The 13,082-nt window shown below is 40.6% G+C and overlaps 1 protein-coding gene and 1 long non-coding RNA gene across 3 annotated transcripts in view; one reads left to right on the top strand and one right to left on the bottom strand.

Moving 5' to 3' along the window:
- The window catches only part of LOC128689536 (receptor-type tyrosine-protein phosphatase kappa-like), a 169,723-nt gene that overhangs the window by 127,219 nt on the left and 29,422 nt on the right, over positions 1–13,082 (top strand). For both annotated transcript variants that reach the window (XM_070086110.1, XM_070086109.1), the window contains exons 27-31: positions 3,023–3,158; positions 4,356–4,405; positions 5,983–6,071; positions 7,129–7,200; positions 12,679–12,858. In XM_070086110.1, coding sequence (XP_069942211.1) covers positions 3,023–3,158; positions 4,356–4,405; positions 5,983–6,071; positions 7,129–7,200; positions 12,679–12,858 — 527 coding nt within the window. The remainder of the gene's footprint in view (positions 1–3,022; positions 3,159–4,355; positions 4,406–5,982; positions 6,072–7,128; positions 7,201–12,678; positions 12,859–13,082) is intronic.
- LOC138852853 (uncharacterized) overlaps positions 1–13,082 on the bottom strand; it is a 37,966-nt gene that overhangs the window by 5,962 nt on the left and 18,922 nt on the right. Inside the window, exon 2 of the long non-coding RNA XR_011392131.1 lies at positions 3,059–3,199. This is a non-coding gene — a long non-coding RNA (uncharacterized lncRNA). The remainder of the gene's footprint in view (positions 1–3,058; positions 3,200–13,082) is intronic.

Genomic DNA, 13,082 nt, shown 5'->3' with positions numbered 1-13,082 from the left:
GGGATGGCAGGGGGTGGCTTTCTGAAGTGTCTTTTGCCAGGTTGGTTTTGTTAATGATTGAGGTTGTACTGCCCGGTACATGTTTTATTAGGAGCCATAAGTTATATTGTGTAACTTAGTGCATGACAGAGTAAGTCTGATATTGCTCTGGAACATTGTTAATAAATATAGATATCTTGTTGAACATAATACATAAAAAATGGGAATATGTATTAGTGAGTGAGTTACAATTTCTTGTGTACTGTTAACCATATTAGTTGGTATTCTTCACTTTGTCAAATAATTACTATCTATATATCGTTGTAAGTTATTTATGTTAGTTCTTTTTTTATACGTTTTAAGTGAACAAATGTAAGGTGTTGTGACTCTAGTGCAAGTGGCATTTATCTTGCACTAGGGAAAAGGGGAAGTGTAAAGTAAATATGATTGGATCATAACGAAATGTCATTGGATATATGTACACTGTATTTAGAAGACGGGAAGGATTGTGAGGATTGTCAATATATGTATTAATTCTTATGTAAATTTCATGGAACTCAGGGTGATAATAATGTACACCTATTAGTCGGATGATAAGTATTGATATTATTATGCTTATTGTAATATAATTTGATTGATGAAATGTATAATCGGGTTTTAGCTATGGAGTAAAGAGATAAAAAGCATAGGGGATAGGGGATATTTTGTAAGCACAAAGATGAATCAGCAGTATATAATTAGAAAATGTAACATTTTTATTTATCTGTGGCGAGACGATAAGGGGTTCTCATATTCCTTTGTTATTGTACCTTAATGTATTTTTAAATTTTAATGACTGATGGAGGTTATGAGTGGTGACGGCAGACGCAGTTACTAGGCATGTGGGGGGGGGGGGGTTGAAGAGTCAGCGGTAGTGTATTAAACCCACCACCGTGCACGATATTGATTGTTATCATGGGGTATATGAGGGTTAGGGTGTGGATTGGTTTCTTTGGTGGATGTGTGCCATCATGTTCAGACTTTTCTTGTATTATAGTCAGCCTTTTAGATGGCTGGATTGTGTTTATACATGTTGTCAATGATATCCTTAATGCTCTAATAAATGTATAAGAGATGTCAATGAGTATACTCAGGTGAAAGTGGTATGTTTTTCAAGGGGGGGGGGGAGTGTCAGCATTACTAAGTAGGACTATCGTTTTTATTATAAGACCATTTTTTCACGTGAAGCACGGTACATAAAAGTAGTGTTTGATTGGAGTGCAGCAGCCAATTCTGATGTCATTATATAAGTGCTTCTTTGGTATTTGTGTAGTCACTGCAGATTATCGTTTTACTGCCTGTATCTTGTTACATATTGATTATGTTCCCATATAATTTTGTACCTGAGTTTAAATAAAATATAAAAAAAAAAAAAACGTTTCTCCTCTGTTCATTGACTCAGTCGAACATTTTTTTAATAGGCTCGATCATATCTTCATCCATACATTACCATTTATCTACAGTATCTCCCATCAGTGGTGACCTTGGGGCAGACAAGAAGCTTTTGGGTTATGCAGGGTCCCCCATTTTGTCTAGTGATACTTTCCGGGGAATGTTGAACTATAATACGTTGTCTTGTACACATTTCGCAGGTAGACTTTTCCATAAGGTTAGTACTCTCTCAGAGCAGAATTTCCTGTTGTTTGTCTTATGCAAATACTGCTATACCGTATTGGGTAGATAATGTAAATAACACCATACTGGGTAGAGATTTTGGTAACACCATTGACAGTAGAAAATGTGAACATTATAACGGTATAGAGTAGAAAATATAAATAACATTGCGTAAGGTAGAGAATATAACCGTCTCTCACACTGTTGTTTAGTATGTCATGTTAAACTTGAAGATGTGGTCGGTGTTTACGTTATTAAACCTCTTCAACTCTTGACTGTCTAGAGATCAGGGGTGCCATTCTTCACTTAATGGCTTGTCCATCGTGTAGCTCAATCTTTTCTGCTATGTGAACTGATGTATTTTCTAGATCAGGGATTCTCAACTTTTCCTCCATCATTAACCCCCTCGGCTTGATGTATTTCTTCATTTACCCCCCTTACTTACATACAAAAAATTATCGCCATCATAAAGGGACAGAAAAAAACAATGTAAAAAAATTAATTGAATTATTTTGAGAATCATTGTTCTAGTTCATTTCTGTTCACCCTGACTGGAATTTTGTCCAGTGATATACCAGTGTTTATAGGGGTCTCATTGTCGTGATCTCTTCCTCACTTTCAGTTTACCTGGAGACCTGGAGAGAGTTCCGGGGGTCAACGCCCCCGCGCCCCGGTCTGTGACCAGGCCAGTGATGCTATTCAAATAATGAGAACACTCAAACAAAACTTTGGAAGGAATCTGGCACACAATTTAAAAAAAAGCATCCAAGTTTTATTATCCTAGTATTCACTTCAAAATACAATGACAAAAATCACAGATGGACCCTTAGATGTTAAAGGATATCAATTTTTTTTTTTTCAACAAGTCGGCCGTCTCCCACCGAGGCAGGGTGACCCAAAAAAGAAAGAAAATCCCCAAAAAGAAAATACTTTCATCATCATTCAACACTTTCACCACACTCACACATTATCACTGTTTTTGCAGAGGTGCTCAGAATACAACAGTTTAGAAGCATATACGTATAAAGATACACAACATATCCCTCCAAACTGCCAATATCCCAAACCCCTCCTTTAAAGTGCAGGCATTGTACTTCCCATTTCCAGGACTCGAGTCCGACTATATGAAAATAACCGGTTTCCCTGAATCCCTTCACTAAATATTACCCTGCTCACACTCCAACAGATGAATACTGCACACTACGGCCAAAGAAGCTTAAAACTAACCTAATAATGAATAATGACAGCTAACTCCCACTTACAAGCGGAGATTTAAGACGTTTCACTCGGACCTGGAACATTGGCAAGTTATAACTCGTGGGTTATTAGTGATTTGTTCCAGTCCAGGTACTGTAATTTTTTTTCATAATAATGTATAATAAATTTGCAGGGAACAGTGAATATGAAGAGATGAAGTTACCCATACCTGTTCTAGTGAAGGAGGACAGTGGTGTTGCTGTGGCCGTGACTGTCTCCATCCTTGTTCTGCTGATGCTGCTGCTCCTAGTTGTTTTCGTCCTTTTATAGTAAGTGTACCTTCAGTTCTTCAGCAAACAAATGGTATCACCTGAAATTTTCAGGGCAAACATTTATTACTGTTAATAATAATAATTTTTAACAAGTCGGCCGTCTCCCACCGAAGCAGGGTGACCCAAAAAGAAAATACTTTCATCATTCAACACTTTCACCTCACTCACACATAATCACTGTTTTTGCAGAGGTGCTCAGAATACAACAGTTTAGAAGCATATACGTATAAAAACACAGCATATCCCTCCAAACTGCCAATATCCCAAACCCCTCCCATTTCCAGTACTCAAGTCCGGTTATATAAAAATAACCGGTTTCCCTGAATCCCTTCACTAAATATTACCCTGCTCACACTCCAACAGCTCGTCAGGTCCCAAATACCATTCGTCTCCATTCACTCCTATCTAACACGCTCACCCACACTTGCTGGAAGTCCAAGCCCCCTCGCCCACAGAACCTTCTTTACCCCCTCCCTCCAACCTCTTTAAGGACGACCCCTACCCCTCCTTCCTTCCCCTACAGATTTATACGCTCTCCATGTCATTCTATTTTGATCCATTCTCTCTAAATGACCAAACCACCTCAACAACCCCTCTTCAGCTTTCTGACTAATACTTTATTAACTCCGCACCTTTTCTTAATTTCCACACTCCGAATTTTCTGCATAATATTTACACCACACATTGCCCAAAGGCTTATTTAGCGCCTGGAGAATGGGAGGCAATGAGGTTTGATTCGAGGAAGGAGACGATAAATAAAATTCCTTGAATCAAGAGCCCCCACCACCATCAAGAAACCTTTCAAGGGACTTACAAAAATATTCATTTAGATAGTCGATCATTGTTTACTATCATGGTTATGTCCAGCTGGTAGAGACAAAAGGACACTTGTCCTCATCACACAGTAACTAGTCAAGTGGATGACAGGCTCAAGCATATTTATGCATGCAGCTATTATTTTCAGTTCCATTCTTTTTCCAGCGTAATTTTACGATCGTATATTAAAATTTACTTACAAGAATCGTGAGTCTTCTAACAGATTATGGCGTGTATGTATAGCATCTACATTTTGTAGTGCCAGTTAATTATTGCACGTATATCTGTCTTATTCATTTATGAAAATACAGTTTTTAATAGCTGCTGTTTACTAAAAAAAAGCACAATATAGTTTAATTTATTTTTTTATTTCCACAGCAAACGACGAAGGAAACCACAAAACAAAGCAGGAGCAAAGTTTTGGAAAGGTAATAATACTGAAAACTTCATTTCAGTAGGTGAATGGGATTCAGTCACGGTCTGAGTGTCATAAAACTACCAACCTGTTGCATTAGCCATTGATGCAGAGTCATAAGGATTCTGCAAGTAGAATACTGGTTGCAGTTACAGGCCAGTGTCAACCTTCGCAGTCTTATGGTTGGAGAATTCTTATGACTCTGTAGTTCAGTGATTGATATATGATAGAATGGGAGATCCAGAACTGTTATTAGCTGTTATATTTGCTCATTAAGAATTTTCATGACATAAACCTTGATAGGTGACAGCATCCTGTTTTCATTGTAAATTTGTGGGTTGTGAATTGTTCCATAAATATTTTAAATGCTTTTTATTTATTTATAAATTTATAAATGCATTAAATTTCATGGGTGATATTTAAATTCCGGTAATAAAATTTATTGATCTTGATGCAAATAACTGAGGAAGAATATAGATAGCAAGAATACAACACACTAGTTGTTTAATGAACGAGCCATATACAGAAGTTATTCTTTCGTTGTATTATTAAAGCAATGGCGGGTCATCAAGAAACACTTGTTCCATTTCCTGACGAATCTTACCCAACCTACACTGCTTAGTGTATGTTCAATGGAAATTTGATTTAATCTCTGTTTTAGCGTTCAAAATAATCTTGTTATATAATTGCGGCCTAATGGCTCCTGTGCTGTCAGTAGACCTCAAATGTAACAAGTAACTGCTGGTGAGTGATGTGCCAATTTTTCTTCCTGGGTGCATTATTTTATTCATCAGCTTTGATTCAAAGTAGGGAAGGGTAGTTCCCATTCCTTGGATCAAGAGCCATGTACCAGACACAGTGCACTCTCCTAAGAATGTTAGTGAGAAGCCAGACTAATAAATGCCAGAACAGAGGACATCTAAGCAAGTCAGCCACTCACTGTGGGGGTCCATACAGGTCAGCTCCACCCTCTGTAGGGATTCATGCAGGCTATCCCTCGTTGTATGGGTCCATATAGATCAACTCCACCTGCTGTAGGGGTCCATACAGGTCAACTTCATCCGCTGTAGGGGTCCATACAGGTCAACTTCACCCGCTGTAGGGGTCCATACAGGTCAACTTCACCCGCTGTAGGGGTCCATACAGGTCAACTTCACCTGCTGTAGGGGTTCATACAGGTCAACTCCACCTACTGTAGGGATCCATACAGGTCAACTCCACCTGCTGTAGGGATCCACACAGGTCAACTCCACCTGCTGTAGGGGTCCATACAGGTCAACTCCACCTGTTGTAGGGGTCCATATAGGTCAACTCCACCTCTGTAGGGGTCCATATAGGTCAACACCTGCTGTAGGGTCCATACAATCAGCTTTACCTGCTGTAGAGGTCCATACAGGTCAAATCTACTTGCTGTAGGGTCCATACAGGTCAACTGCGCCTACTGTAGGGTCCATACAGGTAAACTCCACCTACTGTTGGGTCCATACAGGTCAATTAAACATTATGCTCAATTGAACACTGTTATATATCTTTCATCTTTAAATACTGTGCTTCTTGGGTATATGAAGAGCGGATGTATTTTTTTTCTAGGTAAGCGTGCAGTGGAAGTCTACGATAACGGAAGAGTTGCACCGGACCAGTATGGCCACTCAGTTCCCAATATTCTTGCCACACCACAGGTACACTTGCATCATTGAATTTACATATTATTGATAGTAAACAATACTGAAAAGTTGAATAATAAGACACATATGCAACGCTTACGTATCTTTACTGCCGAAATGTTTCGCCAGCACAACAGGCTTCTTCAAATATGGGCCAGTTTTCGACTGAAGATTTCCTTTGTGCAGGCGAAATATTTCGGTAATAAAATGTTGGACAAGTCTTATTCTTTGACATCGAATTTACAGGCCAAAAACTGTATATCAGTGGAAAAATATATCGACAAGTTTGTTATAAAAAAGACAGCATAGAAATGTCATCCTACATCAACTCAGCTCATACTGTATGAAAGTATACAGTACAAGCTGAGATATAATCCTCCCCTCAAGGATGCCACCCATAACAGCCTGCTAACACCTTGGTATCTATTTACTGCTAGGTAAACAGGTGAAAGGAAACATACCTAACATCTCATTTGTCCCAGGATCGCTTGATTCAACTCTGGTCGTGTGGGTCAGACTATTGTGCTGCTGTACTATTTAAAAATTATCAGAGGTGCTCCTGAATTAGTGCCTTTGTTTAGCGGAATTTCGACTTTGGGTGCATTTGCTTAGGAGTATCTTCTGTGGGACTGCTATGTTTGTGGAATTACTTCCTAGATTATTATTATTATAATCAAAAAGAAGCGCTAAGCCAATTACTTCCTAGAACAATGCCTTTTGATTGATGTATTATACAGAGATGGGTAGCTAACTTGTAGACTATCCCATAGTCCAAAATAATTTTCTTATGATTTAAGTAGACATACGTGTTGTAATTTATCTCAAGCAATTTACGCGTTTGTAATTTATCTCAAGCAAAATGATGAAATAACTGGAAAACGTGAGGAAATCAGTAGAAAGTTTTTATTTAATTACCCAGTATATCATTAATAAAAGCTAAAACATATTTATGGATCAAGTCCCATCAGGGATAACGTTAATACGTATATCCGTATTAACATCATATTATCATTTTTACCCACAGAGTATACAATCAGTATGTGGTACGATATACACTATTTATTTTCTACAGGATCAGCGCTACTCTCCTCGAAGCCAGAGAAACGTAACTCCTGTTCCAGATTCTTTACCTCCATTATCTGGGGTTAGTTCTCACGCTTTCGATATTTATTTGTCACTCATCATTTGTGGTCTTGTTAGAGAAGGAAGATCTATAGCTGGTGGAGGCTTCTTCAAGAGTGGATAAACTCTATGATGTATGTTTTTTTTTATAACTCGTCGGCCGTTTTCCACCGAGGCAGGGTGACCCAAAAAGAAAGACCCCCAAGAAAAAGAAAAAAACTTTCACCATCATTCAGCACTTTCACCATCACTCATAAATAATCAGTCTTTGCAGAGGCGCTCAGATACGACAGTTTAGATGCCCCTCCAAGCTGCCACCTCTTCAAGGGGGGCTCCTTGGCATGGTGAAGAGGCTCTTGGTCTGAGGAATTAGACCTGTCGGTCTTCTTCCTCAGACCGAACCTAATTACCCCCCATTCTCCCCTCCCCTATCCCATCCTCCCCTTTTTCCATTCCTCCTCCTCCTCCCCACCCCTCCCTTTTGCCCTTCCTCGTTTTGGCCTTTGGGATTTCTCCCACAGGCGCGCTAGTTCCTAGGTAGGGGAAAGGACACCAGGGTCCATCCCATTCCGTTGAGGTTCTTGGCGGTGGCGTAGTTTGCCGTGGAATCTGGATCGCCTGGGGATGTCCCGATCCCTCTCCCGTATCCCAGAGTAGCTTTGGGTGTCTTTCGGGCGACGGGTGTATCTCTGGAAGCCACCTTTTGGATTCCGGGGGTGGTGGCCGAAGGAGGTATGCTTTGTGGCGAATATCCGGCCGCCCTCTCTTTTGTCCACCGAGGTAGCTCGGCAGATGTAAGGTTGCTATCCCGGATTGCTGGTTTACTGGCATGAAGGGTAGGGTATGGCACGGGTTCCATGCTGCATCTGCGCTACTAGCGGTGCTGAGGTCCTCTTGGGTGCGGAGGGAGATTTCCCGCCCTTTCATTCCTCCTGGGAACTATTCCTCCCCGCTCCCCCCTTTTTTATTCTTTTTTTATTTTTATTTTCTTTTCTTTCTTTTTTTTCTTAAAAACAAAAAGCAAAGGAGTAACCTAACCATGGAGAACCCAATCCATGAACCCACTAGCCCCGGGCCCCTTCTTGATACCGCACCCCATTCTGACCCTGCCTTGTGTTTAGACCACTCTTCGGACACTCCTGATGCCCCTGTACCTCTTGCTGGTGCTGTTTCCTCACCCGCTTCAGGTACCGGGGCTTCGACTGACTCCTTCAATTTGTCTGAACTCCACTCTCCTTTGACTATGCTTCCGGCTTCTCCCTCTACGGTACAGCAATTTTCGAATCACCCGCCCATTTCACGCCGGACCAACTCCGGTCCTACTCCTAAACGCCAACGTCAATCTCCTGATGATGCTCCTTCGTTACCTTCCCATTCTACTCGGAAAAGACCGACACGTCAAGCACTCCCTCTCTACGCTCAGTTTTGGACCACACAATGGACTAAATTCTTTACTTTAAGACCGACTTCTTCTGCCTACCTTTCTGACCATAGTATTGGCAAAGCGCTCCTGCGTCATGTTGGTAGAGATATTTCATTTCATGCTCTCAAGAGCGGTACGTGCATCGTCACTGTCCAGAATGCTACCCAAGCTCATGATCTTTCTCTCCTTTCGAATATCGATACTACTCCTATCACTATTGAAAAACATCTTTCTCTCAATTCTTGTAGTGGTACTGTCATTCTGCCCCATACCATAGTCCAACAGAATTTCCAGTCATGTGGCAATGACATTCTTGAACAGCTGGAACTCCAGGATCTCCCAATCCTCAAAGTAGAAACTTATGTCCTTCCTGCCCGGGGGCGGAGATGTTACCCTTGCAATGTGGCTCGTTTAACTTTTGACAGCCGAGAACTCCTGTCCTCTGTATGTGTTGCGGGACATCGGTAGCATCTCACTTTTCCCTACCCCCCTGGGAAGTTCCAGCTGTTCGGGTCTGTTCTTTCTCACTCCCTTGCTCGAAAGCTCAACTGCCTACGGTGGCTTCCCGCTCTCTTTTTCTTGATCACTTCCACTCCCATTCTCATGCCACCGCTGTGTACACAGATGGCTCTAAGTCTTCAGACGGCGTCGGATTCGCAGCAGTGTTTCCGGACAGCGTCGTGCGGGGGCACTTACTATCTTCTGCTAGCATTTTTACTGCTGAACTGTATGCCATTCTTGCAGCACTTATTCGTATTGCATCTATGCCTGTGTCATCATTTGTGGTAGTCTCAGACTCCCTTAGTGCTCTACAGGCTATACGAAAATTTGATACATCTCACCCCCTGGTTCTCCGTATCCAACTTTGGCTACACCGTATCTCTACGAAGCATAAAGATATTATTTTTTGTTGGGTCCCTGGTCATGTCGACGTACAGGGCAATGAACAGGCAGACACTGCTGCGCGGTCAGCAGTACATGACCTACCAATTTCCTATAGAGGTGTTCCATTTCTGGACTATTTTGCTACAATAGCTGCCCACCTTCGCACCCGTTGGCAACGTTGGTCAACTCTGCTTGGTAACAAACTTCATCCTATTAAACCGAGCATAGGTTACTGGCCGTCTTCTTGTCATCAGTGCCGTGGTTGGGAGACCACTCTCTCCCGTCTTCGCATTGGCCACACTCGTCTTACTCACGGGTATCTCATGGAGAGGCACCCTGTACCTCTCTGTGAGCAGTGTCAAGTTCCAGTATCGATTAGCCACATTCTGTTAGACTGCCCTCTCTATCAATGAGCACGCAGAATTTACCTCCAACGCCGTCTTCATTCTACTACTCTCTCTTTACCTTCCCTTCTTGCTGATGGACCCTCCTTTAATCCTGACTCTCTCATTGACTTCTTGACAACGACTGATTTACTCCACGAACTCTGATGATACCTTACCCACTCCCCTCAGCCCTTTCTAGCTCAGTCTCTTGCTGCCCTTTACCCTTTCACCATCCACTGCTCCGCTGTTATCCATAACCTATTACTCATCCACCTCCCTTTTGCCACCTGATGCCCTCATTTCCTTCCTGCCCTGCAGTGCTGTATAGCCCTTGTGGCTTAGTGCTTCTTTTTGATTATAATAATAATCCAAGCTGCCAATATCCAAACTCCTCCTTTAAAATGCAGGCATTGTACTTCCCACTTCCAGGACTCAAGTCCGGCTAACCGGTTTCACTGAATCCCTTCACAAAATATTACCCTGCTCACATTCCAACAGCTCGTCAGGTCCCAAAAACCATTCGTCTCAAAGCCCCTCACCCACAAAACCTCCTTTACCCCCTCCCTCTAACCATTTTGAGAACGACCCCCTACCCCGCCTTCCTTCCCGTACAGATTTATACGCTCTCCAAGTCATTCTACTTTGTTCCATTCTCTCTAAATGACCAAACCACCTCAACAACCCCTGTTCAGTCCTATGACTAATACTTTTAGTAACTCCATACCCCCTCCTAAGTTCCACACTACGAATTCTCTGCATAATATTTACACCATACATTGCCCTTCGACACATCTCCACTGCCTCCAGCCTCCTTCTTGCTGCAGCATTTACAACCCAAGCTTCACACCCATGTAAGAGTGTTGGTACCACTATACTCTCGTACATTCCCTTCTTTGCCTCCATGGATAACTTTTGCTCTCTCCACAGATACCTCAATGCATCACTCACCTTTTTTTCTTCATCAATTCCATGGTTATCTTCGTTATCATAAACCCATCTGCTGACAAGTCAACTCCCAAGCATCTGAACACATTCATTTCTTCCATACTCCCTGTCTCCAGTGTGATATCCAATTTTCTTTATCTAAATCGTTTGATACCCATATCACATTACTCTTATCTGTGTTCACTTTCAACTTTCTACCTTTACATATATAAATTGGGAACCACATCTAAATATATTCTACAGGAAACCACATCTAAACATATTCTGTTGTTCTTTATACCTTATCCTCTGATGTTTTTTTGCACTACTATATTTCTGGAATTTAGTCAATACTTGAAAATAATACAAAAAGTGCTTTAATAATCTTTAAAAATTCAGGTGAGGAGAGTTAAATTATCCAGTATCTGATAAGTAAGTGTCAGTGGCACACAGAAGCACTACCATAGTACAAATTAAGATAATGCCCTCTCCAACTAACTTTATTTGGTCACATTCATATTGCAACATCAATGAACGGGCAACTAGATTTTCTGTCCACTCTGTCCTTTTAATTAATAATGCTTCCCGTTTGTTTCTTTTATCATCATTTTTTCCTCCCACCCCCTGTACTTTCCATTTTTTAAAAAGTGTAGCTTGGTGTAACCTGATTTTCCCCGTAGCTTCAATTCAAACTTTTCGTCTAATCTAAGGAGGCACGTTCAGAATTTTTTTTAATATATTCCCTCTTATTCAGTAGTTCAGTATATGGGCTCTCTGGTAAAATACTGCCAGAAAAGTCAGATGATTCTTCAGCTAGTGTATAACTATCATTCCCAGCACTCACCAAAAATCTTCTGTTATTCAAAGTTGTGACACTCTTGTATTTAAGATAAAGTTTAACTGCCTTTGTTTAAAGCAGTTCATGGAATTGATTTCTCAGCTAAAAATCATTCTGGTACTCGTACTCTAGTATGTGGATGTACAGGCTTCTTGGGCATTTTTTATATCTCGTCTTGAAGCTGTGTATTGAGTTTGCCTCCATACCGCCCCATTCAAATCACTTCACTTTTCAACCATTCTCACACTAAAGAAATATTTTCTTACATTCCTAAGGCTCGTCTGTTTTTTTTCAGCTTCCACGTATGCCCCGTGATTGTGTGTGTGTGTGTGTGTGTGTGTGTGTGTGTGTGTGTCACAAAAAAAAAGTACTCACCTATTAGTGGCTACAATTGTCGAGTCTCAGAAATTATTTGTCATTTGAGTGGATGAAGTGTTGGAAGAGAATGAAATCATTATGAGACCCATGCCACTCATGGATGCCATCATCTGGGAATTTCAAGTATTACTTACAGTGTGAATGCTTGGTAAATGCTCTATGACTTTCGCAACAAGATCATTTTTTGGGATTGTATCATCAAATAGGAAATTCTAAGTATTTTATCAGTTGTGATGTTTTTTTTTTTATTTTACGAGAATACTGCACATTTCTTAAATTTCATGAAAGGAATTAGCCTACAATAAACACACTTTACATTTTTAGTGCACGTATTTGACATTTATGTAAAAATCATAACAAATAATGTCTACTCAATTCTACTTTAAAAATTGACTCAAGACAGGCAATTCTTGGGTCACCATTTTCTCCTGTTTCGTGCAGTTATGCTGACATGTAATTGCTATTCACTAGGAAATACTAATTAGTCAGTAGATAAGACTTCTTCGACTTTTGTATTATTAATTAGTTGAAAAATATTTATGTATATAATACTGTAAGTTAATTTACATATAATACTTATGTTCTCCCATCATCATTAAGTTGGTTTTTTTGCACTGTTTAGCTTTGGTTATTTTTTCTTTTGTTTCTTCACATGTTTCTGAACAGGATGTCTACACTGGGAGTGACCTGTCTCCACCACCAGATGATGATGCTAACATATATGAGAACATTTTCAGTAAGGATGAAGATATATATGCCAACATCAGTAGACGTATCCCACATGACGGGATTGAGGCCTATCTGAACAAGGCCATAGGTTCTCATGACATAATGGAAGAATTTACGGTAAGAAACACTTTGAACCAAGTTACAGAAAAGGCATAAAAGTCAAGAGATGTGATTTAGTTTAATATCTGCTTAATGTTTGATATCTATCTTTGAATTTCTAAGTGTTCATCTTTTCTCCAACGTGTAACACAAAGGTAACCATTTCCCCTACATATATAACTATGACCATAATTTTTAAAGGGGTGTACCGGAAACCAGCGGAAGGCCTCGGATAACGAAAA

The sequence above is a fragment of the Cherax quadricarinatus genome, chromosome 18 (genome assembly GCF_038502225.1).
Source record: "Cherax quadricarinatus isolate ZL_2023a chromosome 18, ASM3850222v1, whole genome shotgun sequence".
Taxonomy (NCBI): domain Eukaryota; kingdom Metazoa; phylum Arthropoda; class Malacostraca; order Decapoda; family Parastacidae; genus Cherax; species Cherax quadricarinatus.
This window is presented reverse-complemented; position numbering and strand designations above follow the sequence as displayed.